The 27,668-nt window shown below is 46.5% G+C and overlaps 7 protein-coding genes and 1 non-coding gene across 9 annotated transcripts; 4 read left to right on the top strand and 4 right to left on the bottom strand.

Moving 5' to 3' along the window:
* Window positions 1-3,629: 3,629 nt before the first annotated feature.
* On the bottom strand, window positions 3,630-4,760 carry ONS95_013876 (uncharacterized protein; the record flags this gene model as incomplete). Its single annotated transcript, XM_058507525.1, has 1 exon — window positions 3,630-4,760. The coding sequence occupies one exon, from the start codon at window positions 4,758-4,760 to the stop codon at window positions 3,630-3,632; it is 1,131 nt and encodes a 376-aa protein (XP_058356694.1).
* Window positions 4,761-5,540: 780 nt separating this feature from the next.
* On the top strand, window positions 5,541-6,580 carry ONS95_013875 (uncharacterized protein; the record flags this gene model as incomplete). The annotated part of the gene is made up of 4 exons (XM_058507524.1): window positions 5,541-5,677; window positions 5,756-5,954; window positions 6,006-6,293; window positions 6,341-6,580. 4 exons carry the CDS (start codon window positions 5,541-5,543, stop codon window positions 6,578-6,580), a joined length of 864 nt encoding a protein of 287 aa, XP_058356693.1.
* A 491-nt stretch (window positions 6,581-7,071) lies between these two features.
* On the bottom strand, window positions 7,072-7,818 carry ONS95_013874 (uncharacterized protein; the record flags this gene model as incomplete). The annotated part of the gene is made up of 3 exons (XM_058507523.1): window positions 7,072-7,422; window positions 7,501-7,703; window positions 7,803-7,818. The coding sequence occupies 3 exons, from the start codon at window positions 7,816-7,818 to the stop codon at window positions 7,072-7,074; spliced, it is 570 nt and encodes a 189-aa protein (XP_058356692.1).
* Window positions 7,819-8,000: 182 nt separating this feature from the next.
* Window positions 8,001-9,098, top strand: TFB3 (TFIIH/NER complex subunit; the record flags this gene model as incomplete). Its single annotated transcript, XM_058507522.1, has 1 exon — window positions 8,001-9,098. One exon carries the CDS (start codon window positions 8,001-8,003, stop codon window positions 9,096-9,098), a length of 1,098 nt encoding a protein of 365 aa, XP_058356691.1.
* Window positions 9,099-9,402: 304 nt separating this feature from the next.
* ONS95_013872 (uncharacterized protein) lies at window positions 9,403-13,075 on the bottom strand (the record flags this gene model as incomplete). Of its 2 annotated transcripts, none has more annotated exons than XM_058507520.1 (5): window positions 11,515-13,075; window positions 11,140-11,436; window positions 10,868-11,058; window positions 10,709-10,820; window positions 9,403-10,661 (listed from the first exon to the last, which is right to left on the bottom strand). In XM_058507520.1, exons 2-5 carry the CDS (start codon window positions 11,222-11,224, stop codon window positions 9,403-9,405), a joined length of 1,647 nt encoding a protein of 548 aa, XP_058356689.1. In that variant the 5' UTR covers window positions 11,225-11,436; window positions 11,515-13,075. The 2 variants fall into 2 exon arrangements, with proteins under 2 accessions (XP_058356689.1, XP_058356690.1); XM_058507521.1 differs by having other exon boundaries at window positions 10,868-11,357; window positions 11,417-11,436.
* Window positions 13,076-13,243: 168 nt separating this feature from the next.
* ONS95_013871 (uncharacterized protein) lies at window positions 13,244-16,892 on the top strand. The gene is made up of 5 exons (XM_058507519.1): window positions 13,244-13,488; window positions 13,540-14,282; window positions 14,342-14,569; window positions 14,616-15,353; window positions 15,405-16,892. Exons 1-5 carry the CDS (start codon window positions 13,269-13,271, stop codon window positions 15,651-15,653), a joined length of 2,178 nt encoding a protein of 725 aa, XP_058356688.1. The 5' UTR covers window positions 13,244-13,268; the 3' UTR covers window positions 15,654-16,892.
* Window positions 16,893-20,753: 3,861 nt separating this feature from the next.
* Window positions 20,754-20,837, top strand: ONS95_013870. Its single transcript has one exon. It is a non-coding gene; the product is annotated as a tRNA-Asp (tRNA).
* A 2,273-nt stretch (window positions 20,838-23,110) lies between these two features.
* ONS95_013869 (uncharacterized protein) lies at window positions 23,111-25,170 on the bottom strand (the record flags this gene model as incomplete). The annotated part of the gene is made up of 4 exons (XM_058507518.1): window positions 23,111-23,719; window positions 23,841-24,776; window positions 24,825-25,111; window positions 25,167-25,170. The coding sequence occupies 4 exons, from the start codon at window positions 25,168-25,170 to the stop codon at window positions 23,111-23,113; spliced, it is 1,836 nt and encodes a 611-aa protein (XP_058356687.1).
* Between the last annotated feature and the right edge of the window lie 2,498 nt (window positions 25,171-27,668).

Genomic DNA, 27,668 nt, shown 5'->3' with positions numbered 1-27,668 from the left:
ATAACCTTAATAAGAACTAGGATAAATATTCTAGATATTAGATAAGTAATAATATGAAAGTTACTAATCGATCTAATATTAAATAAGCTCTAGTAACGAGTAAGACATAACAGTTAAGGAGAAGGATATACCTGCAAAGTATATGTATTTGTACTATATTAAGTGATAAATAATAAAGGGAAATATCTAAAACTAAAGGCTATAGGTTTTAATATAGCTCTAAGTCTTAAGGTTTTATTACAAAAGCTAGTGTACTAAAACCTTTATTATCTGTTACCTGGGAATTATATTATAATACAGACTTAGTTTAGACTTAAAGAGACTACTTTTATTAGCAAGGTACTAAATAATATATATCTAAGTGATATTAAATCAGTTAATAGTAATAAGAGTACTACAAGTGATACTAATAAAGCTAAACCGACTAATACTATAAATAACAGTAAGAGGCTTAAAGTATAGACTTAGTCTAAAATAAGATCTAAAGATAACCTACCTACTATATATAAAAAAGTATATAATATAGCGTGTTAGCAGAACGTGTTACTAAAGCTCTTAAGTGAATATCTACTTTTAATTAAGAAGAGAAACTATCCTTTAAAGCGTAACTATTATATAAGGTATAACCCCGACTTAACCCCCTCTTTAATAGAGTTACTACCTAAGTCTTATATAAGACTAGACGTGTTAAGGAAGAGTAGCTATAGAGCTTTCGCTCTTTAGATATTAAAAGAATAATATACTAAGTATACTCTTCTCTTTAACTTTTTATTCCTAAATAGTCGTTTTTATCTAAAGCCTGAGATATTTATACTAAGCTTTACTATTCTTATATTAGCTGTAGTATATACTAATTAAAAGTCTAATTATAAGAAGCTCGGCTAATTAATATAGGATAAGTTAATTGTAAAAGTTCCCTAGCTTAATAAGTAGGAATATAAAGAGAGCTAGAGAGTAAGCCTATTAAATAAGCTATTAATACTTTACAAAGTAGTTAAGAAGGAAGTATAAAAGGAAAGAATATTAAGAGCTATAAAGAAGAGAGCTAGTAAAGAGTACACTACTAAAAGTAATCGAACTAGCGATTCTCTTATACTTACTTTTAATATAATATAGTCTTTATAAGGTCTAGCGCTTACTACGTTAAACAATAAAGTACTACCGCCCTCTTCTTATACTTTACAAACTCTATCTTATTACTAATTAATATCACTAATCTCTTTATAACCGTTCTTATTAGTAAAGGATATAAATATAACACTAATCCCAAGTCTAAGTAAGATTAATTAGTCACTAAGAGCATATTAATCGCGCTATTCGACTCTCTTACTAGAGTGCCCTTTAGTGTCGCTTATAGATAGCTTAATAATAAGATAGGCTATCAAACAGTAAATATAAGTATCTCTAAGTAAAAGGTATATATAAGAAATACCGAAAAATAAATATCTAGCTAATATTAAGGAAGGACTTAAGAGGACTAGCAAATAGCTTAGTCTATTATACTAATATAATAAGAGACGCTAAGAAGGAAGTACTAGTCAGCGAGTAGATATAGTGCCTAAAGAGTAAGTTAAAGTAAGTAGACTAATTAAAGACTTAAATATAAGGAAAAGAAATAAGATAAGCTAACTATAATACTAATACTTAATATAAGTACTAAATATTAATACTTAGATAGTAATCTAAAGTAAATTAAAGTAAGTGGGCTAATAAGAGATAAGATAATATATAATATAATTTAATTAATACTAAAAAACTAGAGTATAGATAAGAAACCGAAGTAAGTTAAAGTAAGTGAAATAAATATAAGGCGGTAGCTAGTATCTACCTTAATACTTAAACTTATATAACTCTTATAAGTAATAACTTATTAAACAAAGAGTAATATGATATTACTCGCTATAATTATCTTACCTTATTAAGGGGTTAGTAATAATATCTAGGCGTGTAGTTAAGAAATAACAGAGGCGTTTCTAGCTAAAAAGGCGTGAACGTATAAGCGCAGGAACGCCTACTTAGCTATAACTTTATTAATTAATAAGCTATAATTAAAAGGATAACGTAAGGCGACTCTATATACTTTTCTTATCCTTAGATATTAATTCGTATTATATAAGAATACGTAGTTAAGAAATCGTAGAGGTGTTTTTAGCTGAAAAAAAGTAAGCGTAAAAGCATAAGAACGCTTACTTAGCTATAACTTTATTAACTAATAAGCTATAATTAAAAGGACAACATAAGGCGACTTTATATACTTTTCTTATCCTTAGATATTAATTCGTATTATATAAGAATACGTAGTTAAGAAATCATAGAGGTGTTTCTAGCTAAAAAAAGGCAAGGGTCTATATTAAGTAACACTTACTTAGACGTAACTTTATTAATTAATAAGATATTATAAAAAGAATAATAAAAGGTAATCAGGTATATCTTTTTAATCCTTAGAAGATATTCAGGTTTATATATAAAGGTATTATTAGAAAATACTAAGGAGGTTTTTAGTTAGATTATTCTACTAAGTATAAGCAAGAAATTAATACCTTAGTCTTAGCACGTATACTTTATCTTTAAGGAAATCAATATAAGTAAAAATAAATATTTCATTAAATAGATAAATAGATTACCTATTATCTATAGTGTACTTAAAGTTATTTAAATAGTTATATATTAAGTTATAGTAAAGTAACTAAAGAATTAAAGTCGGCTTGAAATTAATCTCTATATAAATCAGTATTATTTTCCCTTAGACACTTTACAGCGAGAAAACCTACCTAAACTCACACGTTACCTGATTAAGCAGTAGCATAGCGCTAAAGAGTAAGTTAAAGTAAATAAACTAATGAATAGTCTATACGTAGTAAGTAGAGGTAAATAGACTAATAGCGACAATAAGTCTATACACACCTAGGCGGGCGGTTTTTAAGCAAGAAGTGGCTATCTGAGATAATGTTCGGCACGAGGCCGACTCTTCTCAGGTATCACGAGGCTGATGACCGTCTCACCATTAATTTCTGTTTCCTTGAAATTATGTGTGGCTTTGAATGTCCTAAGCTATTGTGTAAGATCCCATCGAGAGGTGTAACACACCGTTCATCAAAACAGATACGGATTTGCAGTCCCTGCATGTGAAAGTCGCCATTCTCCCAGTCAGGCGTTCTTGGGACATCTTGAGGGTGTGCGAGATTTTGCCCATCCAGGAATATCTTGTGCTCCGCTGGTGGTTGGTAGGTGAGAGGGAGGCCAGTACTATCACATGTTTAAAGATTCACAAAGACCGCGCAGTATCGCCAGCCTTCGCACGCCGTACGTGCAAAGGATTCTCAAGTCAAGTTCTCGCTTTCGTTTTCGCTGAAACCTCATGCTCTATTCTCTTTGCCTATCTAGCTTGAAAAGCAAAAGCTCTATAATTGAAAACAAATGGGTATACGCTTGTTACGAAAAACGCCGAGTTCCCCCTCAACAATAGGAGGCTTGGATACGTTCTAACGCCGAGTTCGTAAATCATCCCATGCCCCACCACCAGAAGATTGTCATCCGGAATCACAAGTTATAATCCCGTGAAGAGAGCCAAAGCACATGCAATGTCTCTCTCCACTCCAAACATTGCCCATTGCCTAAGTCTTCCCGCTCTAGTAGAGTTTCCCATCTGGTCCCTCAACACCCTCACTTGAAGCCAGGTTGCACTGTCTGAATAGTCGCTGTTCCTCCGGGCTGAAAGCACCAACGACTGAGTGAAGCACACCCTGGTTGTTGAACAGAACGCAGTCGCCTTCCTCCCAGTCATGTGGATAGACATATTTGGGAGAGATGGCAGGACGCTGCAAGCGGTGCACCAAGTCTCGGACTTCCTTCAAATCTGTCATCACCTCCCCATTGGGCAGATGAATAGCCTTAATGGCGCTGGGGTGGATCTGAAGGGCCAGGTTACCCGTGACAGGATTCTTCCAGCACATGGGCAGGATCTTGATGGCAGCCTCGTCAAAAGGAGGAAGCTCGGAAAGAGGAAGCTCGGTGCCTTCGGACACCATTCCCAGGCCATCCGATCTGCTCTTTGCTGGAGACATCCAAATGTAGGGGTGCGGAGCGTATTCGACTTTAGCGTTGCGGACGAACTCCTTGTCCTCCTCGCTTAGGATGTTGTACATGTTCTGACCGGAGACAAAAGCCGTGGTCCCAAGTGGTACATCCATCTCCTCACCCGTACCATCATCATAGCGGAGAGTCTGTCGTCTACCTGCTGGGACCTTGATGGCGATGAGGGAAGTGACCTTAGGTGGATTTAGAGCATAGAGCGCCGCATCTATGTGCCACCTGTAAAACCGTGTGAATTCCAGGTCATCCTCCTCTGGAATAGCGACTTTGTGGAATGTCTTGTGGTGAGGATGGACAAGTTTGATGTTTTTCAAACCCTCGTACTCGTCATAGAGACCATTGCCGATGACTTGGACTTGAGGCTGATAAGGAATAGTCTTGAGATCCGGATGGAGCACAGAACGCTTTGCATCAAGAGTTTTGCCGTGGCCGTAACTCTCAGAGGTAGGATCGAAACGTTTGGTGAGTTGGTATTGCGCCTTTGCTGAGAGAGAATGTTGGTTCTTCAGGACGACAACGTGAGACTGGTAGAGCGAATTACGGATTATCTGGAAATCTGCTTCCGAGAGATTCTCCAAATCGGCATTGTGAATCTCAACGCCAAAATCAACGGCAGAATCTGGGTTGGGCGGTTGGAGGGGGCGAATTTCGAGCACCTTGACAGCCATTGTAAAGATTTCTTTGGTAGAGAAGCTGCTATTCTTGATGTGAGGTGAATATTCTTCAGACAATGGAGGGATCTCTCCTTGTCTTTATATTCGCCCAGGCCGGCAGGCACCGAGCCTCAGCATCTGTGTCCACAGCTGATGGATACTTCGCACTTCAGCGACCCGCTCTATCAGCTATCTGCGCGGATCGACAACCTATGAGATACTGTGAGAGCTGTTGTGCTGCCCGCGGGGCCCGGTAGGCGTGAAAGGGGACAATCAGAATCTTTGTCGTTCATGCCCGCATGGCGGAGCTCGCCGAGGCCGTCGCAACAGGTAGGAGAAACGTCTTGAAAGTAAGGAAATAGCTCATAGTGGCACAACTAATCAAGCGGAGATAAGAGGGAAACGAGATGATACGAAAGGTATTAGTACATTCGTGATCTGATAGACAGAATGGATTGAATTGCAGCTTCGAAACAAACACTTATGGCTCAAGCCATTGCAGCAAACAAGACTGGGAAATGGAATGTGAAATCAACCATGATAGCTATCTACCTACTACGAGGGTATGTAATTTCGTTCGCCAAAGGCGACTTTCGTTAGATGTTTCCAAAATATTCCTGCTGTGGTAGACGAGAGTTGTTGTTGTTGAAGTCACAGTCCTCCTTCAACTTCACGGCCCGGCAATCGCAGACCCCTGTTCACGCTACGAGTTCGGACACCTTTCAAGACTCAAGTCAGCGAGGTACGCGGCTGAAGCTCAGAATTCCACCACCACACGAAATTCCATATCCAACAATGCGATTCCTACGCTCTTTAATTCCTTCTTTACTGCTGCTCGGTGCGGGCGTGGCAGAGGCAGCTACTTGGGGATTTGACGAAGCTGTCATCTCGGTCACTGGCAAGGGCGGTGCTGGCAGCGCATTCAAGGACAAGTACGTCGTTTGGTCAACTTCTCGAGCTGGTTTGATGAGCACGAATTGATTTGATTTCATGCTGACCAATTGGCATAGACTTTCTGATCATGTTCCTCTTGCAAAACCAGTTACATTAGGCGCTTCCGATTCGCTGAAGATTGTCTTGTCGGCGACAGAAGATGGAAAGGCGAAGAGACCACATCAGGCATTCCTCTTGCTCCGAGATCAGGATACGGGATTAGAAGCCACATTTACTTTTTCGGTGAAGGAGAATGGCAAGGGAAAAGTTGACTTTGTAAGCTGTTCAGACTGTACCATGGCAAGCAATCGCTAACTCGGTTACAAGACTCAAAAAGATCTTCCCATCCAACTCCTCACATCCACCCAACCCCTCCGAGCTACCCTTCTTCTCGCATCCTTCGGCACTACCCAGGGCTTCAGCAACCATGTCTTTGACCTGGACGTCAAGTTAGACGCTAATGTCCCTCTGCCAAAATACGAGGCGCCCTTGAGATACGGCCAACGAGAGGAGATCCACCATATATTCAAGGCAGACCCCAAGAGTGGACCAAAGATCATTTCCATGTTCTTTGTCCTCGCAGTACTGGCTACTGTGCCAGTTCTCTTCGGAGCCGTAAGCTTGCTCCCCAAGGTCATTTAACCAGTACTGACAGAATGCAGTGGGCATACCTTGGAGCCAACGTCAGCCACCTTTCCAAAGCCATTGGGGCCGCACCGATCTCGCACAGCTTGTTCTTTGGATCAATCTTGTCTATGGAGGGCATCTTTTTCCTCTACTACTACAACTGGACCTTGTTCCAGACATTGCCAGCTGCGGGAGTGGTTGGCCTGGTAGCCTTCTTGAGTGGTAGCAAAGCCTTGTCTGAGGTTCAGAGCCGTCGTTTGGCGGGAGAAAGATAGAGGGAATAGCATTTCAGTAGAAATTCGGATTACAAGAGTTCGGATGGGCTGGGGGGATAATTACATTGGGGCTTATAAAAATAAAGGGAGCGTGTGTCAACTGGAATATGTCAATGTACAGTATTACAATGTTGCAACGAGAGCGGCTGGAAGAAGAGCAAGACTTTCAAATGAATTGTCGTGGCTGTGATGGCGTCCGTCCCAAGGTTGGACCGACCTTCATCAGTAGCTGGATTGTTTTGGCACTGACCTCGCTTAATTCAAATGTCACCAAATACTGTGACAACATAAACATTCTCTTCAGGACAATCATATAGTGTCGATTCCTGAGGGCCTCTGATGTTCGATAAGGTGCCTACGTTCCGAGCTGCGATCTCGCTGTCTATTCATGCCCGGATCTCACAACCCAACGCAAGCATCAGACCCTCGCAACCTCATAAAGATCTCCCCCAAACTAGACAGCCACAAGCACTCCACCATTCTCAGATTTCTCAATTTATCTTCGCCTTCGAGAAATCCATTTCTGGATGGGATTTCATGAACTGCTTCAACATGTCCTGCTTCTTCTCCTCGTCACTTGTCGGCAAGCCCGCCTCCTTCTGCCGTTGATCATACATCATCTTCTCGACCATTCCCCTCGTCTCGCCATCCAGGTCACCCAACTTGCTATTCTCCGGCTGTATCTTGGTGACATCTATTTTGGGCGCGGTGGTTATGACGTGTTCCCACCACTGCATCTTATTGACTTTGTCAAGGTGGAGTTCGAGGAGCTTGGTGCCAGAGAGAGAGGAGACTAGTGTCCATGTTGATTCGTCGACGTAGATTTCGTGAGGAAGGTCGCCCTGTAATTTAAATTTCTTAGAATCGTCTTCTTATATGCTCCGGGAAAGTTTTCCTGGGTGTGGGGGGAAGCCTCGTACACTGATGATGGGATCTTGGCCCTTGATCGCGAGCAGCAACTTCTTCTTCTTGACCTCAACATTCAAATCTCTCGCCTTCAGGTTGCCAGGTATCTCGACCGAGACATCCAGGTCGCCGATTGTTTGGGTCCATTTGTATGGCAGAGCCGCTTGTTCCTCTTTCTCTTTGGCAGCGGCAGCAGCCTCTTGCTCCTTGGTGGGTTCTAAGAAGTTTGTTAGAGTTGATCTTTAGGGGGGAAAATCAAAATTGTTCGGATGGATTGAGCAGTAGAAAGGGACTTATGTGTTTGATTGGCACTTACCTTTGTCGTCAGCCATTGTGGTGGCTTTGTCGCTGTGGAAATGAATGCTTGGTGGGATGTTTCTGGAAACGCGGGGACAAGGCTTTGAAGTCGCCCCCCAAAATTTAGCGCGCCTTTCTTACAAAACAACAGCCTTGTGCCTCGACACCACCACCAAGCTCAACACTCCTCCACCTCACATCCTCCCAACTCGCAAAAATGCTACGAAACAATCTATCCAAAGCCCCACCCAACGACCCTTCGGAGGACATCTGCCCGGTCTGCAAATCCAATCGCTACCTCAACCCCTCTCTCCAGTTCCTCATCAACCCAGAATGCTACCACAAGATGTGCTCGACTTGCGTGGATCGAATCTTCACTTCAGGTCCAGCATCATGTCCTGTACCGTACTGTGGTAAAACTCTGCGCAAAAAAGGATTTCATAAAGCGTTCTTCGGCGACCTAAAAGTTGAGCGTGAAGTCGATATTAGAAAGAGAGTAGGTGCCATATTCAATCGCCGGCAAGACGAGTTCGAGACGCTGCTGGATTGGAACAATTACCTTGAGGAGGTAGAGAGTTTGATTTTTGATCTGGTGGAGGGCACGAGGGAAGAGAAGATCAAGGCGGAGGAGAGGTTGAAAAGATACAAGGAGAGTAATATGGGTGACATCGAGGATAATCGCAAGGCAGGATTGGAGGAGGCTGAGATGGAGAGGAGGAGAGAGAAGGCGGAAAGGGAGGCTGCGAGGCAGAGACGTCTGGCTATCATCAGAGAGGAGGAGGCTGCCAAGGCAGATGTCGAGCAGAGTCGGAGAGAGGTGTTGGAGAGATTGGCGAATACAGATGAGGATGCTCGGAAGATCACTATGCAGGCTCAGAAGATCATTTTGAAGAAGAGTGGTGCTAGGAGGGAAATGGCGCAGGCTTTGGGGGAGGCGAATGGCAGTGCTGGTAGTGGGTTGACGTTGAGAGGGCTGAAGAAGAAGGAGGCTCCTGCTGTGGAGAAGCCGTATGATCCATTCGGAGGTGTAGATCTCACGCCGTCGAGATATCTGCTCCAGGATGACTACCAGAGCGAGTGGCTCGCAAATGCTAAGTCGGATCAACGGCATATGGCGGGTGGATACAGTCTTAAGGAGTATTATGCAAGGACGATGTTCGAGGCATTTTCTGGGCTGGGAGTATTCATAGAGGATGAAGTTGCAGACAGACCACCGCCTGTTGCATCGTCTGTGGGGGCGTCTATGGCAGCGGTACAAGCGTCTACGAGGAAGTTAAAACTGGAGTCTAAAATGGAACTGGACGATGTTTTTTAGAGTGGCATTTGCAGCGGGCTTTACTGGAGTTCAAGGGCGTTACATGGTGTCTAGAGTCAGGGGTATATTGGCGCAGAATGGGCGCGTCTCAAGGGCCTTTCATTAGACGGTTAATACCAGCCGCCTGTTTCTCATCTAGCAGAAAGGTAGCATGTAATACCACATTATGCATTTTGAATGCCAACCCAATTCTTGTCCCATCTCCAAGCTGTGAAAAAGTAAAAACGACTGACTGATCTCGTAACGCCATGCTATGATTAAGGTCTCAATCAAGAAAGAAATGCCCCCCGTGCTTTCGACCAAATTATTGCTGCCATGCTTGTTGTTGAGCTGGCCGTGGAAACACCGGAACAGTCTCCATATTATCAAGTCCACCCCCAATTGGCTGCTGGTTATGCTGCCAGCCTGATCCTGTAGCTGTGTTGACGAACTGGCTTTGACGGAATGGGTTCGTACTTCCAGTGGGCTGTGGCATCAAGCCTCCGCTCGTTTGGGGTCGCTGAGCCAAGTTGTTCATGACAATGTTCTTTGCAAAGGGATTCGTCCCAGTAGCCATTGGTCGAATCGGTGCAGGGGTCTGTTGCTGCTGGACTTGTTGTTGCTGAAACTGCTGGTCAGGAGGTGGCGAAAATGGTTGCCCGACGGGAGATATAGACTTCGCGAATGGGTTGGTGGATTGGTGGGTGACGGGGGAAGTGATGGGAGGCGAGGCTGGAAAGCTCGGTCCAGGCATTCCTGTAGGATTTGCCATCATCGATTGACGGAACGGATTGGTCTGCTGAGCTCCAGTCTGCATGTTCCCCATAGCCATCTGCTGTTGTTGGAAGGAAGGAGAATCCTGGGGAATTGAGGAAAGGTTTCCAGGTTGGAATGAAGCTTGAGGCGTATATCCTCCAAACCCAGCCCCTGTAAAATTCGTTTGGACTTGAGGCTGTTGCTGAGCACCTCCAAATCCGGTATTGAAGGGCTGTTGCTGATTTGGCTGGCCGAATGGATTTGCACCTGGGAACCCGGTTTGTTGTTGCTGAACAAATCCATTCTGTTGAAACTGCTGAGGCTGCACCTGGTAGGGCGCTCCATTGTTGAATTGTGGAGCTTGTTGTTGCATGCCGGCTTGGGTTGCCATCGGTTGTTGGTTCTGCTCGATAGATCCAAAGAAATCGATCAGATCTGGGTCGGGTCCTTTCGCAGGTTGGTCTGGTTTTGAGGTAACTGGTTGTGCATCAGGGAATGCCTTTCCCGCCGCGGCACGAGACTCGGAGTCACTTTTCGAAGGCGCTGAGAATGCCTTACTCGTGCCATTGGCTCGATTCGACTTCGACTCCTGTTCAGCGATGTACTGTCTCCTGTTGACCTCAAAATCTGGATCCATGAGGTAGTCCTCAAGTTGTTTCCCAAGGTTCACGGGCGCATGCTTCAGTTTCGGTACTTCGACCCGAGTCTGATGCTCATATTGTCGAGCGGTGCTGAGGTACTGAACCACGAAATCTGTTTGCTTCGTAAAGTTCTTATAAATCTCCATTGCACGTTCAGCATCTGGTCTTGACATTTCGAAAAAATGACCTATTTGGACTCAGCACAGCTAGCAGACAATTTCCGGCATATCTTACCCAGAATATTGATCATGGCTTGGTTCATTACATGGAACATGGCTAGGAGATCCAGAACGAGCATTCGAAATACCGTAATTGTGATCTCGTTCTCGGGTTCGTTATCCAGGACCTATGCATCCTTAGTAACAGAACTCTGTATCGAATCCCTAAACTGACATCGCATTTCAGCAGCGCTGTGATCTGGTGCTGAACGGTCTCCGTCTCACGCAGAAGTCCTTTGTCCACGGTCATCTTCTCTAGACGATTCTCCGCTCCTCGGACAAAGTCGGTCTTCGTTTCTCGGTACGCCCTCGCCCTTTCGCTCAGGTAATTTGTGTAATGTCGAATGTTGCGGCCCTGTGTTTGGACTTTGCCATGCTCCGTCAGCACGGTCTCAATGGAGTTGCCTTCCATGGCAAGTGCCTTTCAAAAGTTTCGCTCCAACATACCATCAGAGAAGCTGCTTATAGCAAGCATGTTCCTATGCCGTGCCAGGTATCCCAACGTCACATCCGGTGAACCCTCTCGTATCATCAGATGAACTGTGATTAAACTTTTGAATACAACTGTCCATGTCGAATCTCGTAGGCGATTCTGCAAGGCGCGGAACACCTCGGCGACCCCTGCTTCTCCAGAGTGAGTCGCAATCAGAATATGCTCGATGTATCTAATCAACAGGCAAAGTCAGTGGCGGCCTAGAAAGGGTGACTTGCGGAGGGGGTGTACTTCGACTTCGGCGGAGCGGCCTATGTGGATAAACGGTCAGTACAGTGCAACAAAAGCAGCCGCCAGATCTCTAGAGCTGTCACCGACATCCCACTTACTTTGATCTTTGTTGCCCCCTTCACCGACTTCTCGAACGAGCTCGCCATCTCAACTGAGGACGGCCCAGCGGGGGCTTGCGACAGCCACCTGTTGGCAATGGGCAGCTTCTGGTACGTCGCAGCTAGGAGATTATCAGGTCAATGGGAACGCGTTTCGTTTCTGTGATTTATCCGGTATGTTCTGTTGTCGCTGGGACAGTAGTTGGAGGATATATTTGCTTGGAGGGTTTCGAAGTTGCTGTTGATGGTGGTTCTAGGCCGGAAGCTTTGTCGCTCGGAAGCCAGCAATCCAATCTACTCGAAATGATACAACAGAACTTATTAAAGTTGCGACGATGGCCTTGTCACTAAAGCTTGCTGGCAACGTCCACAATCACAGGTGACTGAGTGAATGGCCGGTGCATGATGTAGAATTATACGCGATCCTGCGAATCCAATTTCTTTCGTATCTTGTCTGGGATGGATGGTCTGGCTCTGGGTACTGATAGTACCTCGTCTCGTTCAGTGGCAACGGCCGGCTGAGCTGGCTCTCAGTGTTGGGGCTCGCTTGTCCAAGGGTTCGTGAAGTGCAGCGGCGTCATGGGCGGGCCGTGGCTGTGATTGGTGAGTTTTAGGCTCCTGGTCAGTCGATGCGGAGGGCAGGCTCGCAGGGTTCGAGGAGGGGCTCAAAAGGTTCCGGTGCCAAGGGCGTCGGTCAGTGTAAGGAGATACCAGGTAGAAGAGGACAAGACATCCTGGATTCAATAGAATGGTTACATTATGAGTTTACACCTCTGGGAACCACGCTGATGCTGCGATCAATACACCGCGCCCGCTATTTTACTTCAACCGTGGGCAACCAACAATCCTCGGAACACTAGGTTCGAATCCTTTCCTCTCACAGATAGAAATAACTCCAAAATACCGATATGTATATTCCTCTTCGCTTGCCTGGTCTCTCCTTGCTTAGTTGGTACTTCATAAGTAATACATGATGTCCACCACCACAGCATCTTACCTGGGCCTCAACTAGGCAAGCGCGGGAGGTAAGGATATAGAGAAGATGCACTTGTGAAGGAAGCTGTATGTATCATTGGACACTGAAGGGGATTCAGATTGACGAGGGTTACGAGATGTAGCCTGTCCAAGGGGCGCGGAGCCATAGGCAGACTAAAGCCCACCGTCCCCCAGTACCGCTGGTCTCGTCCCGGAGTGTGTATGGGATATGTAAAGAAAACGGAAGGAAATTCGGGGGTTGGGGGAGTTCTGTGATTCTTTGAGATCAATGCATGAGGCCACGGATCCGACTATCCATTGTCCCCCAGAATCGATGCCTTCCAAGTTTCAAGGTTCAGAGATGCCTTCATCGCGTCCGATAGTTAACAAGATTGGTGTGTCGAACGCTTATATCACTCTTCCCATCTCCTCTCACAACCTGACCACTGAAGCCCGGTGAAGGGAGAGTCTGAGAAGCTCGAGGAGGAGGAATCGTACTCATAATAACACGCTGGCTTTTCATCATCTGCGGGACATGTTAGCAACTGCAAGCCAAAGACTGTGGACGTTGTGTTATGTTATGGGCTTACTTTTTTAAAACTTGGAAGGATGAAGAGGGAAGGAAGAAAAAGATCAAAGCTCGGCGATATGCATGGAAAATTTTGGGGACTGCGCTAGCTAGCGGCAGAGCTTGCCGCATGCGCTAATCCCCACTGGGAGAGCTTCAACCTCTGAACTCCAGTATCACTCTCGACACAACGCCTTGTTCTGGAGGAGATATGAATTTTCTTCCATGCCCTACTAAGCATCTCTCAAAGCATGGTATCCGGCGAATCCTCCAATCCATACAGGCAAGTCGCTGCGTGGCCCTTGGTGGTCCAATTTCTTCATTACGAAGATGCTTCCACCAGAGCGAGAGAATGCTGGCAGAACAAGCAGCAAAGCCGGAAATAACGAAAATTGCTGAGTCTAGATTCTGGAAAGAATACAGAGAAACATGTGAGCCCGAGCGACCTCACAAAGCGAGGGTGAAGCTGATCCAAGTCCTAGTGAACCTCGATGGCCCAAATTTCTCCCTGTCTCACGGAAGACTAATCAATGATCCTCAACTAGGAGGAAATGAGCACACGATTGTCGGTTATCTTACAAGTGTGAAAACCTTATCGGACAGTCTGGTATTTGGGCGAGTTTGGTCAGGATATGGGTCAGAGTCCGAGGACAACAGCATGCAAATAATTTGTCGAAGTCCTGAGCAATGTGCTCAACTCAAGAGCTTAAGACTTCATAGTCCTGTGAGCGTCACTGGAACTCTAGGTCTCAAACATGCCAGTAAAAAGGACAAAGAAAAACCTCGTGCAACAAAAGCAGGCACCTATTTGCTGCACCAAGTCGAGTTGCTGCCAACCAGAATTAAGTGTTTGAATACGATCACGGACGCCCATCTCACCTGCGAACATGTGTACCCGCCTACAAGTAGGCATCTGCAGATCCGTTTCGACACGGAGCTGAGACGACGCCTAAACTTTCGATCGGTAATAACTTCCTATATTAGGAATACATGTTTGAATCACTTCCAGGAAATCGAGACGCCTATCTTGTTCAAGTCAACCCCTGAAGGTGCTCGAGAGTTCCTTGTTCCGACTAGGAGGAGAGGATATGCCTATGCTCTTCCCCAGAGTCCTCAGCAATACAAGCAGATTCTGATGGCGTCTGGGATCCACAGTTATTTTCAATTTGCAAAATGTTTTCGGGATGAGGACTTACGAGCTGATAGACAGCCCGAGTTCACACAGGTAATAAATTCTTGCTAAGTATCGAACTATGACCATACCTGAAGCTAAAATTTGCGCAGATAGATATGGAAATGGCCTTTGCTGATGGCAAAAATGTTATGTACGAGGTGGAGAGGCTTGTAAAGTTAATTTATGACTTTTGTGCCTCTTGGCCGCCACGTCATGTCGACGCTGAAGCAGCAGTCATCAAAACCTCTCTGCCAGACGAGCCATTCCTTCAGATGCCATATCAACACGCCATGTCAAAGCATGGCTCCGACAAACCTGATATTCGAATCAATGCTCTAGTAGGTTTCTATGTCTCTCGTGGAGCTGCATTGAACTGACATTCAGATCTCTCCTATTGACAGTGCTGTTCCTGCTCAGCTCCGCGGAATGCTTACCTCGATTCCAAGCGCAATAATCGAGGCCTTCAAGCTTCGACTCGATGCATCTCCTAAAGAGGTTCAAAGGTTCATCCGAAAGTTCATGGACTCTCCTGAAGCCGAAACTTTCCGATCAAATCCTGATGGCGCGCCTGGAATATGTATTTTCGACTCTACGCAACCAGTTGAAGGCCTCCAAACATTTGGCTTCGATGGAGCAGAGCAATTGAAAGAAATCTGGAAAGACCAGCAAAAGACAACGTACCAAGAACAAGCTACATTTGAGAGTAACAAAAAGTTCGAAGATGGCGATTTGATCGTCATACAAGCACGTGAGAAACGTCCATTGTCGGGGGGTTCGACTGCTCTGGGCAGGCTTCGTCTGGCTATTTACAAAGCTGCCATCGCTGAAGGACTAATCCAGCCTGATCTATCTCATCGGTACCTCTGGGTGACAGACTTCCCCATGTTCACTCCGGACAATGCTTCTGATCCAGGACAGGGCGGCACTGCAGGCTTTTCAGCTACCCATCATCCCTTCACAGCACCAAAAACTCCCCAGGATGTCGATCTGCTCTTGACTAATCCCTTGGAGGCAAAAGCTGACCACTACGACCTTGTCGTGAACGGTGTAGAGCTTGGCGGAGGGAGTCGTCGTATACACAATGCGGACATGCAGAAGTTCATCATGCGTGACATCCTAGAGGTACAACACCCGCCACATCTCTCCTCACATTAAGTTAACCTGATGTTGTAGATGAGTTCAGAGCGTATAACCGACTTCTCTCACCTGTTCAAGGCTCTCGAATCAGGCTGTCCACCGCACGCCGGTTTCGCATTCGGCTTCGATCGCTTTATCGCGGTTCTCACAGGATGCGAGTCTGTCAGAGACGTTATTGCCTTTCCTAAAAGCTCAAAGGGTGAGGATATGATGGTTAAGAGTCCTTCAAAGATGACCGATGTGGAGTTGGCTCGATATCATCTCGCGCTTGCAGATGAGGCTTAGACAAAAGGCTCGTCAATTACAGGCCTCAGAGCGCCACAATCGGGATCTGGTTGAAGGGCCGTTGGTGAGAAGGCGATAGTAGAGGCGTCGACCGCTGGGCATGCATCCATTAGAGATGCCGTCGCAGCCGACCCTGCCGCTGGTGAGAAAAAGACGTACCGTTGCAGAAGAAGACCCCGATGGAGATTCGGCCATTGAGATATTGTTTCCGAAACAATGATGTCCGAGAGTATGTCGAAGTCAAGAGAATAAGACCGACCACTGCGATCAAGAGCGATGCGCACTTATCTCCTGTTCTTCTCTTTGTTCGATGTAGGGTTGGCCGCAAGTAGAGGATCGCTATTGTAAGGTATATGTACAGTCGTTGCACTTGGGAGGCGTCAACGTGGGTGTATACTGAACATCTCTGTAACCATACAAACCCCACTCTTTCGGATTTTCAAAAGTCGATAGGCGATATAGAGCGAAATGTACAGTACTGTATCTTAATACTGGACTTGATGTCCACCCCTAGGCTCTTCTGGCACTATCGCAGAAGCTAATATCAGAGCAGAGATCGGGACTTAAAGTTCTTGTCATATTTCCGTGTTCACAAGTAGTATTACAAAATTCCACCCTGCTCCTTCGCTCACTCAACGTATTAACAACCCAGACAGCGCTAAATCAAAAGATCAAGACAGAAGCAACAAAGACAAAACGTACCAAAATACATGAAAGCAACAACAGGACCTTTCGAAACAACCATTCCAGCCCCATCCTCAAACGCCGAACACACCGAACCTGTAAATCCAAACTCGACCAGGCCTTGACGAGACCTTCTAGATACTCAGTACTTCTTCTCAACTGTATCCTTCAGCTTCTCGGCATGAATATTCCTTGCCGATTCCTGATGGGCATCGTACTCCGCGACAGCGAAAGATCGGTGGTCTCTCTCTTCTTGCACGAACCTCTCAACACTCTCCCTGCTTGACTCGTTCTTGGATGAGCTCTTGGATCTCTTGCAGGAGTTGGAAGATTTGTGAGAGGCGAAGCCTTTGTGGGAACCGCTGTGGGCTTTGGTAGAGGAGGATGTCATGGTTGGGTTGGTGCCTGTGGGACATGAAAAAGAATTGGGCGTATTGCAAGGGTTGAAAGGCTGGTGGATTGGGATGAATGACAGGAATCGATTGTGTGGGGGTGTGTGCTTTGAGAAGGCTGAAATAGCTGTCTTCCCAATGCCCAGGAGGCAATTGGATGCGCAATGAGTTATAGACAGGGTTTTCAGATGAGGAGAACGTCGAAGCTCGGCAGTCGAACCAATAGTGAGTGATTGTGTTTGACAGAGGTGGTGGTGCTTGGGGACCTCTAATCACCAGCCAAGGTCAACGCCGTAAGAGTAACGACAGCAAAAAGAAGCAGCATCAGAGAGGCATATTTACCTGTGTGCCTCTGATGAGAGACAAGCAGCCGACGCCGAGCGATCACGGTCGTCGTCGAAATGTCTTCAATGGACTTTGCTGAAATGTTCCTCAAAGAACAGGCTTTGGACCCAGACAAGATGGCGGAAGTGGAGGCCAATCAAAAAGAAATCTGCGACTGGGAAGTGCGATGAAGCAAACAGCGTCTTATGAAATGCAACTTGCTAATAGACAAGAAGATTTTAAGAGCAGAATTGGACAAATGGGCGGAGAATATCTTTGGGCTTGAGGGAAACGCCTGAAGGAAGAAACGTGTGGCCAAGTCTTACCATCTTATAGCCAATATCCGCTACACGATAGCATCAGGGTGATGTGCGACTCATACAACGGCGCCTAATGCTATGATACTTCATAATGGCGGTGAGTTGTTTATCTGGAGTCTCGTTAGCTACGTCTCCGGGCAACGTGACTTTGACTCGGCCTTGGAAACATATCCCATAGGTCAATTCGGCATACCGAGCCATGCTGAGTAGCACGGCATCAAATGATTGCAATCTCTCTCCGTTCGCAAACAGTTCTTTACACGACCACAAGGACAGACCAGGGGACATCAAGGCCCGTCGTTGATGGGCGTTTCGTGTGGCTGTAGCATTGGAAGATAAGGGAAGACGGCGTTACCAGCCTGCACGACTCACCTACGAGGCCACTTACGAGACAAAAAATGAAAGTCTTGGGACAGTAAGCTCACGATACCCTCATCTTGGAGTTACAGGCCACAAGAACGATAGCAAGTACTGTCAAGGCCGTTTTCGAAGTTGTAGCTTCTCCTATATTTCATGGTTATTGACATGGCTGAGTCGGCTGCAGGATGGCAAAATTTAAGCTAGCAGGATGTCTGATAGACGTCTTTCGTCTGGGGCCCTAGGTGAAGTGAAGTTCCGAATACATGGGTTGTGAGAGATATGATGTCGTCAAACGACGGGGAACCATCCGGATCCAGTGCAACTCTGCCTTGCAATCCAATCATGGAACAATGGAGATGGGAGCCGCCAACCATTGAAAGGTGAGAACATATAATCTATACTCGCAAGCCACGGCATATAGTCAGCAGACATGAACTTGCAGATCAACTTGAGCACGTTTTTGTGTAATTGCCGGATAGGTTCGACTTGGGAGGACGGCAGAGTTTCTACTGCTGCCGGTCGCCTTTTGCCTTAGACCTCTGTCTCTGGCTGTCCTGAGATTAAGTGTGCTGTAATTCGAACCATTGGGCCACATATATTTCATAGCTCATAAATATTTAGCGCTGCTGCCGCAAAGTCTTTGCGAAATTGAGAGGGCGACATTTGAGAGGTTTTGAGAGGCCTCGTTGTGGAACGGGAGCGGTGAGTCTTTTGCTAGGCACCGTCGTGTACAACCTCGACCGCCAGGGTTTATTTGCATCATCAACTAGAGTTGGCCGGTTTCTCAGCCATCTCCTACATGCAAGTCCACGATGCTGATATGCCTGCAGATGTAGAACTGTGTTGAGATCAGCTGTCCGCGCGCTAATCCCCCAATTAAGCGAGGTTTGAAAACAAACAAAAAGGCCAGAGTAGAGCAGGCAACATCTTTGCAGTCCAATGGGTAGACTGCTTACCTACAATCTCACTTGAAATGCCAATGAATTATGTGTTTATAGACAAGCACTCTCGTAATTCTTCCATCGGAACGTTCCCGTACAGGTGTTTCCGACTTCACTACTATCACAACCAGATCTTAAGTTCAGCCCTCAGTAAGAACTCAGAAAAGTGAAAAGATGAACCAAAATACGAGAATTGTAACATGCCTATGATATCAGAGCCATCAAGGTAGCGGACTCTTATCTGATGCGAGACTAGCCATACCTCATGGGATACAAAGAAATCTCGGTACATATGAAAGGTAACTGGATAGGTTCCCTTCAAACTGGACCTCAGCTGCCGCAAAAGTGACAGGTCTGGTTACTCATGCAGAGCCTTATCTGAAAGTCCCCGGATTGTGCTACTATATCTAATGAATCGCGGCGCTGACTCGTCTGTAAAAGCCTCATCCTGCCGCGATACACTTTTAGACCTGTCGCTGGGGCTCGGGTAGCACTGTACCTGGTTCATTTTCGCAGCCAAAATAGCGTTAAGTTGAAATAAGATCTTCATTTAAATTACATTCTCATTGATATGCTCCCCTTTACAGTGCCGGCTCTTGAATCGGGGGCATTAACAGCTAATAACACTTGTTCGTCAGGCTATTTTAGGTGGATGGCTCTAATTATTTGTGTTCCCTATCGCGGTTAAAGGAATTTCACTCATTACGATATCCAATTTCCCGATTCAGTGCTTTTGAGTACTTTTGAACATTCCGTATCTAATATGGTGGTCCAAATGATCAGGTCTTAGTATTCCTCGCATAGCCTGCGATGGCAAAGGGCGTGCAGGCAAACATCTCTACTGACAGTATCCCAAAACTTTGGTTCGTGAACCATGATAGTTATTTGAGATATGACAGTCCTGATAAGCCGTTGATTTCCGCATCAAAACCATTGTACAGAGCACCAGGGACGGAACCTGTCAAACGATGGTCGTGCGAACAGATGAATGACGCGTACATCGGATTGTGTATAGTACTTGAGCATCAATACTCGATGATATCATCTCAAAGGCTAATGAATGTAGTGATACTCTTGAATAGCTCCACTATTCTTGAATTGAGCCAATCCGAATGCCAATGCAAATCGACGGAGAAGACGATGCAGTGCTACATGGTACTCCCGTCAGGTGACTTCCCACTCTCGCAGTTACAGCAGCGCTCTATTTTGAGGCTGACCGTCACATCAAATTGTGTTCACTTCGAATTATCTCCGGGATCATGTATATATGTTCACTGAGCAGTACGCGGTCCTGAATGGGTTGGTAAGATCGTGCTAGGCCAGGGCCTTAGCATGATTTCAAATCTCAAACGAGGTGGAACAATCACAATTGCGCTTGAAACACTCGATTTAATATTCTAGAGTAAGTCTAGACTGAGCCGTGCAAGCTACGAGTCCATTCTCAGATCTCAATCCATTCAGACGCCATTCTCAGCAATTTGTCGCCCAGTCAATAACTTCACTAGCTTCTGAAGTCTTTCAACTAGACAGCGAATCGTCCAGGCCAATGTATGGTACGGACTATTGACTCCAAAGGTACCGGCTTGAATTGGCTATTTCTGAATGTAAATTAGTGGTAACAATATGCAACTTTTCTAGAATTGAGTAAGGCAGGTTTGCGATGCTAGGGTGAGGAGCGTGATTCTCGCATCAAGTAACCAAAATTCAGCTCAATTGATACCATCGTAGCGTAGGATGCATGATATTAGCTATAGATGATTGCTCCAAAAATTTACTTACATAAAGAGTCGAGAGGACAGCGAAGCAAGATAACAATTCCTCACGTCAAGAAACCGAGAAGCACGAAGAGCACACTAAAGACGACCGCTGTTGGTAGGCCAATGCTGCTTTTACATGGATACATGGGCATTATTTCCTTTCCATGGGTTAAAAGTGGGATAGAGGTGGAGCCACCCGTGAGTTGACTGGCTCAAGCTGAAACTAGCGAGTCAAGGCCCTATCAGCATGGCTGCAAATTTTTTATCCCTTTATTGAACAGAATAAGCAGTCTCGCATCATTCAAAACGCAAAAGCAGCGAGTCTTTGATGGTCTAACGGTCATGATTTCCGCTTGTCATAGTAGACAAGTCGCGGGAGATCGGGGTTCGACTCCCCGTCAGAGAGCTTCTCTAGAGTTCATGTCCCCGAGTGATACTCGGATAATTACACTTTTGCAATTTTATCCCGTATCTCTATACGAGTTTTTGCCTCGCTCTACTGTCGTACTGTGTTACTTAGGTCTCCTGGATCTACGTTTTCATTTAGGCGGTTCGTGCGAAAGAGGGTCAGTCTTATCTACGGGCTCCACTAAGGTTCCCTGCCAGCTTCTTTTAAGCGACTAGCTCGCTTAAAACTAAATGTAAACAATACATCCTGGCTGCCTGGTTCCAAGCTCGACTGCATTCAAATTGGTGTTGGAGCAGATTTTGCTGTCTTCACGCTTTATATATCTCATAGATTTTGCGATAGTGCGTTTTACCCTGCCAAATCTCTTTACGCGGCAGGGGTGGAGAGCCGCAACTTCCACTTCTGACTATTCCCAAGTTGGTCGACTGAGGCATGCACATGTTCAATTTTGAGCAAGGATTGCTCCTTCCCATGGTACAAAGTCACTCTATTTATGCGATCAAGTTACAGAATTGGTAGCTCCAAATGCTACCTAGTACACGTCTTCGGAATTCTTACCTGGTTGTTTCCAAACACCAGTAAAGGCAGACTCACTTTGGGAACGTCATAACCCCTCACTGTATTCATTATTTACTCCAATAGTACGCAGTATAACAACCACCGTCAAGAGATGACTCCCACAACATTTTCATTATTTCCCATGCTGCCGACGGAACTCCAATTGCAGGTGTGGGAAATGGTCGAAATCCCACCTTCCCTTATCACAGTCAGGCTCTCTGGCGAGATTTTGTCCGACAACTTCGATCGCAAGTCTCAGCCATGCTTAAAATTTCAGTACCGGCTCCCAGCAATCTTCCATGCATGCTACTCGTCTCGAAAGACAGCTTTACGATCTCACCCTCTATGCTTTGCCACAGGCCGTTTCGGACCATGCTTCCCTACGCCGTTTCCTTTCAATGCCACTAAAGATATTCTCTTGTTTGCACCAATGGATACTGGCATCAGTCTTGCAATGAACTGCTTCCTGGACTTTGGAAATATTCGTCAAGTTGCAATTGAGCCCGGATACTTGGACAATTATGGCGCCATAGCCCGGATGATGGTGTTGGCTTTCAGAATCGTATGTAAAATGCCATCCAGTGGCTTTTCATATTTTTCCTGAAGCAATCCCTGCTTTGTTCTTGGAACATACCAGGTGCAGCAGCGGCTAATCTTATTTCATTCTGCAGGGAAGCAAGCTAGAAAATATACATATTCTACCAAACAGCTATTTGGGGACCAGGTTGGATGTGGTTAAGAAAGACGGAGCGATGGATTATCAGCGCATGGCAACCTATCCCTCGAAAAGATACATTATGCGCGTGATGATTATGGAGCTTCGAGGACAAATATCGAGCGAAGAACAGGGGAAACTGGTTCGGAGGAAATTTTGCATGATGAGCCCCGCCAAACTTGCATCCCAGTTTGCGTCTCCAGGGTCTCTCAAGGGGTATATTGAATGTGAATGTCTTTCGTATCAGCTCGGGTGTTGAGCCAGCCGACTTGTTTTAAGCTTATCGGGATTGGGAGGAATAATTTTCGGGCTGACAATGATCAAGTCTGATAAGGGGAGATATTTATGAGTGAGAAGGTCCAAAATGCATGAGGCACCCTCGCGAAGTTTGTGGTGGACAGTTTCGTTTGGGACGGGTGAGTTGTTGCAATTGACACTACACAGAACCTCTTGTAATCACTCAAACTATCCTGTGAGCCACATGAGGTGTGTCGGGATGGAAGCACCGAGCTGCCTGAGTCACTTCCAATTCCAACGACCAAACAGTAAAGGGAAGGATCACAAGCTGTGTGAAAATTTCATAACTTCACTGCTTAGTTTGGAACGAGAGGTTGATCTATTTACTTGGCCTTCTTATAAATTTCTGTTCTGCGTTCAACGCTTCACTGAAATATTTTGACCATTTAGAAGCTTTCATGACCAGCTCTGGGGCATCATCACCTCAAGAATCCACCTCAACTGATACCATCTTGAAAGTCCTTTGAACTTCTCATAAAAGCTTGTCATGGTCACAAAACCATGTTGTTTCGGTCGGTCAATTCCCGCTGGAGGGGCCGATATCATATCACATGACTGTAGTATATGAAATCAATTTTACACATCTCTTCGCCGCATCTCATTGGTATAAAACTAAATATAATCAAACGTTCAACATACCCACGACATACTCACTCCATCCACATGGATCGACAGAGTATCACGAACAGAACGAGATCATCTAGACCTTGCTAGCTGGGGTCTCGGTAATGCCAGTGACTTTCTTGTCATCGTAGTTGCGTTCGCTCTCGACATCGCTGGAAGGCGGGTGCGCATCTTCCTCAAGGAAGAAATCTTCATTGTCTAGGTGACGGAAGAGGAAGTAGAATATTGGTGCAGCAATGAATCCAATAACAGATGGCGCAGCGAAACACCAGATCAGGTATGGATCTTGGATGGCCTCAGCAGTGGCGAGAGAGATGGCAGTCGAGATAGCAGTCATGAAAAGGGAGAGCGACATGACGAACCCTTTCATGTGGTGAGGCGCTCGAGAGTAAGCAAGTCCGTACGCGGTAACGTTGATGAAAACTTCCGAGCAGGCTGTCACTGCTGTTGGGATGGCGTAGAGCCAGAGCGAGAGATGTGAGACGAGGGGCTCGACCTCGCAAGTGCTAGCGGCATAGCCGCAGGGAGAAGTCTCATAAATTTTGTACTGGATGACGGCGTATGCGGAGGCTCCGATCGATGCGATGAGGAATCCAAAGGTCATGCGGGAAATCGGTCCAAAACGAATGCCCATCTTTCGGAGTGCGGGATAAACGAGGTGATTCATGATTGGAATGAGGAGGATCTTTTGAACGGGGCAGTTAGCAATTGCTACGTCTGGAATATTCTGGGAATAGGAGATGACATGTCTCGAGGAGAATATCAGGACACCCAAGGAGCAAATCATGGGTTGCCGCAATACGTACAATGGCGAGGGGGTTGAGGTTATCAAGAACATCATTGGGAACACCGTTGTTGGTCAATGAAGCTGACTGAGCATTGGCGGCAGCACCAAGACCGCCATCGTTAATCTGTTGGATTGGGAAGAAGAGGAAGATAGCGCAGGCAGCCATTGTTCTTCGGACATCTTCGACGAAACGATCATCAAATCGATAAACCTTGGTGTCACCTGCGGCAGCGAGCGCGGACGGCTTGACACGGTCCCAGTATCCTTTGCGTCCGATACCAGTAATACCAGCCTTTCGGAGAGCGAGGTAGTTGACGTAAACGAAATCTTCCAATGCAGTTCCTCCAGGTGGCTTCTTAATGAGCGCCTTGTTGACCCAGAGCAAGAAGACTGGTAGCATGAAGTAGATGATACCTGGGACGAGATAAGCAGCCCAGAAGCCGACAAACTTGGCAAGATAGGCAGTTGCAACACCGATGAAGGCACCGATGTTGATGAGGAGGTAGAACCACAGCATGATGGACTCTGAAGTAGCCTCGGGATCCACAATGGCCTTGGAGCCATTCTTTCGGACAACGACATGGTGCTTTCTGTGGGGACTCTGGTCTAGAACAGTTGGGGCAATATTGGGCTTGAACAAAGCTGCACCGATGGCGAGCAGGTAAAGACTGAGGGCAAAGGGTCCAATGGCAGTCCCGTTCTGGATGAACTTGGGAACAGCAGCAATGATCATGATAACATGAGCCACGCCACAGATCGCAACTCCAATGCAAATGGTTTTGAAACGACCGAGATGCTTGTCGGCAAGCCAACCTCCGAAAATGGGAAGTGCGTAAGCAAGAAATGTAAACGCATCTGTCATCGCCGATGCAATGACAGTGCCTTTTCCGAGAGCGCCAGCACTTGCATTTGCTGGAGAGCGACTAGTAACAGCTCCAGCGCCATTCCCATTTTTCTATTTCTTGTTAGATTCGGGATATTACATGGAGAAAGGAGGGCTTACAGGCAGAGGGCCACGAATGAAATTCTTGAAGACTTGTTTGCACCCGTAGTATGAAGCTCGTTCGGCAAACTCGACACCGCAAAGAAGATATGCAGTCCACGGCATCTTTCCGGCGATTCTGGGGAGAGTAGACATCTCCTCCTCTGTGGGAATGACATGTCCGTTCTCGTATGTAGCCGGAGACGAATCGCCTCCTGTTGGGTGGAGAGGAACATGGTGCTTATCGTCGAGACCAGCAACGACCTGGCTCGGAGCCGAGGTGAAGGTATCATCCATAATACCGTCCTCTGTAGGGGAAGTTAGCAAATATGTGCCATGTTGGAGGGATTTTGTGCAACATACTCATGATTGCGGTGATATGGTTGATGATTGGGGTCAGGTAGCTTTCACAGATGGACAATAACTTGACGGACGGAACACATGGGGTGGGCAGCTCCCTTCATATAGCCGTTCCTCGACCATGGGAATACGATCTTGGGCGATCCCATGTCGCCAAGTAACTGCGAGGTAACAGTCGCTGGACTTCAACGGGGAGGAGCATGAGGGATTGCTGGGGTGATTGTGGCACGGTGAAGTATTGGCTTGTGAGGCCCTGAGTTCAGAGCCCTTTCGGACCAGAACAATTCCAGAAACATGTCAAGTGTCACCCAGCCAATGGCATGGGCTGAGTCGCACCAACCAGAAATGGATATATATTGTTCTTGACAAGGGAGTGAAGGCATGTGGGCGGGGATGATGCCGGCCGCCATGTCACAGATCGTGTTCTCCAGATTGACCAGCATCTGCGAGTCTCGAAGGACTGTCTGGAGCTCGAGGCGATCAGCTATACAGCCCAGACAACTGTCACAACGGACAACAAGCTCAAAGAAGCAGGTATTGAAGATATGTTTGAAGCTCCCGTTGCATGCCAAGTCGTGAGATGGCTTGGGTGCCAGGTGAGCCCTGCTAGAGAATGTTCGAGGCAGGAGACGGATGGCGAAATGATAGCAATAGATAACGACAACGCTACAACGGGATGCTGCTGGTGTCGGTGTTCGTGGAGGGGGTCCCAATCATGGGGTCCACGGTCCACTGGTATGGGCAGCGCACCGGGGATATTGAGCGCGGGTACACCAATCTCCACTCTCATCGGTACTCAAACTCAGCTGCATTCAGCCCTCCCTCGCATCTTGACTGCCATGGTTATTGCACAGCATTTATGAGATTAGCCGAGAAAGTGGACATCAGTGCAGAGGAACAGCGTAGAGTAAAGCATCGAGACCAACATCGACATTGTAGTTATTACGAATATTCTAAATCTTCCGCAGTTGCAGAGGTTCCCCTGGTCTGGCGCAGATAGAGTCGTTATTATCAGATACGCTTGCAAGTCGCGACCCCGAAATGTCGTCTGCTCGCCCTCTCTCCACAACGCACTCGTCGTCGTCTAGAGAATTTGTACGCAGAAGACCAGCCAGGGTCCTCTGCAGCCACTTGGCTGACATAGGAAGGTGACTTTGCAGACAACACAGGCTAATTATAAGCCAAGTGCCCCAAGACAACACCAAGAGAGCGACCCGGGTTATCTTGAACAATTGGCTGCTGGGCAAAGACCATCAAGAGGTGTGCTTGTACTGCTTGGAGAGCTTGAACGGTCTTGACAGGTTTCTTGTCCATCTTCGCCTCTTGTCCCGGTGTGCTTGTGTCTGGAAGATCTGCAGGAAACCTGCAAGTGACCCAGAACAAGCGCAATAGTCGTTTTGTTGATAACATTGATCGGAGAAGCCGTGACTGCACGTATCTGGTCGCCTCACCCTTGATGAAGTGGAACTGGAAACCCTGACCTGACCTTGGGTTTTGCCTTGCGCAAATCCCACTGGCGCGTAGAGTTGTAGACCCCGAGGCAAGTGAAATACCTTCGGAAAGATACCGACACTGGTGTCGACGCCTGAGGGGAAAATGAAGAGATTCGTGGAGAATTCGGGCATTGCCCTTCTTGGGCTCTCTCGTTGTTCTTTCACACTTGGCTTTGACGCCTTCAACGCCCATTCTTCAAAATGGGCAGGTGGCTTCGCTGTGGCCGTGTGGCTGGCAGATAAGCACCACTTGGCAGTTGAGCAACGAACTCAAACGCCTCCTGGGCGCTGCTTCAGATATGAAGAAGGAAGCTGCTCTGGTTTGCATCGGAATAAATCACCAAACTCAAAAAAAGGGAGAGTACACGCGCCGAAATCGCACCAGTCCAAGATTCCCCGAAATTGAAAATGAAGCTATTCCAAGAGCAAGAGCAGAACCGAACAACACAATTGGCCGCATGGTCAGCGAGTCTCTCGGCGCACACTGCACGCGTCGGATGCCTACCATGAGAGCGATGACCAAGCATGCACGGATAACATCAAAGCAACATAGAGTTCTTGGGAGGTCTTGGAAGACAAGACGATTAAAAAGCAGGAACCGAATTGACAACACCCGCCAAGATATTGCGATGTTTCTAGACAAAACCAGAACAGGTAAATCAGAGAGAAATCGAAGAGAGCGCGAATTTATATAAAAAAAGGAGTAGGCAGGTACTGAGACGTTCGGCCTTATCCCGAACGAGCTGTATGAGTCAACCGGCATGAGGTTCGATGAAAGTCCCTGTTGGGACGGTGTTGGGGGGCAAGGATATCCCGCCTTACTGTACCAAGAAGGTGGCCAGAGGCCACTGTAATTCAACTCAAGGTACTTCGCAAGGCTGAAGGTACCTAAGGTTGTGTCCAGACTTCCGGCTTGATTGATCCATCTGTCAAAGGTCGAGTTCCGTCTCACGGAGTTCGATGGCTGGTAACATGGTAAGAATGACTGGCTCACAGGCGTTGTTATTACGAG

The sequence above is a fragment of the Cadophora gregata genome, assembly GCF_030347475.1.
Source record: "Cadophora gregata isolate MNR1 chromosome Unknown scaffold_8, whole genome shotgun sequence".
Lineage (NCBI taxonomy): Eukaryota > Fungi > Ascomycota > Leotiomycetes > Helotiales > Ploettnerulaceae > Cadophora > Cadophora gregata.
The sequence above is the reverse complement of the archived record's forward strand: the minus strand, read 5'-3'. Positions and strand labels throughout refer to the sequence as shown.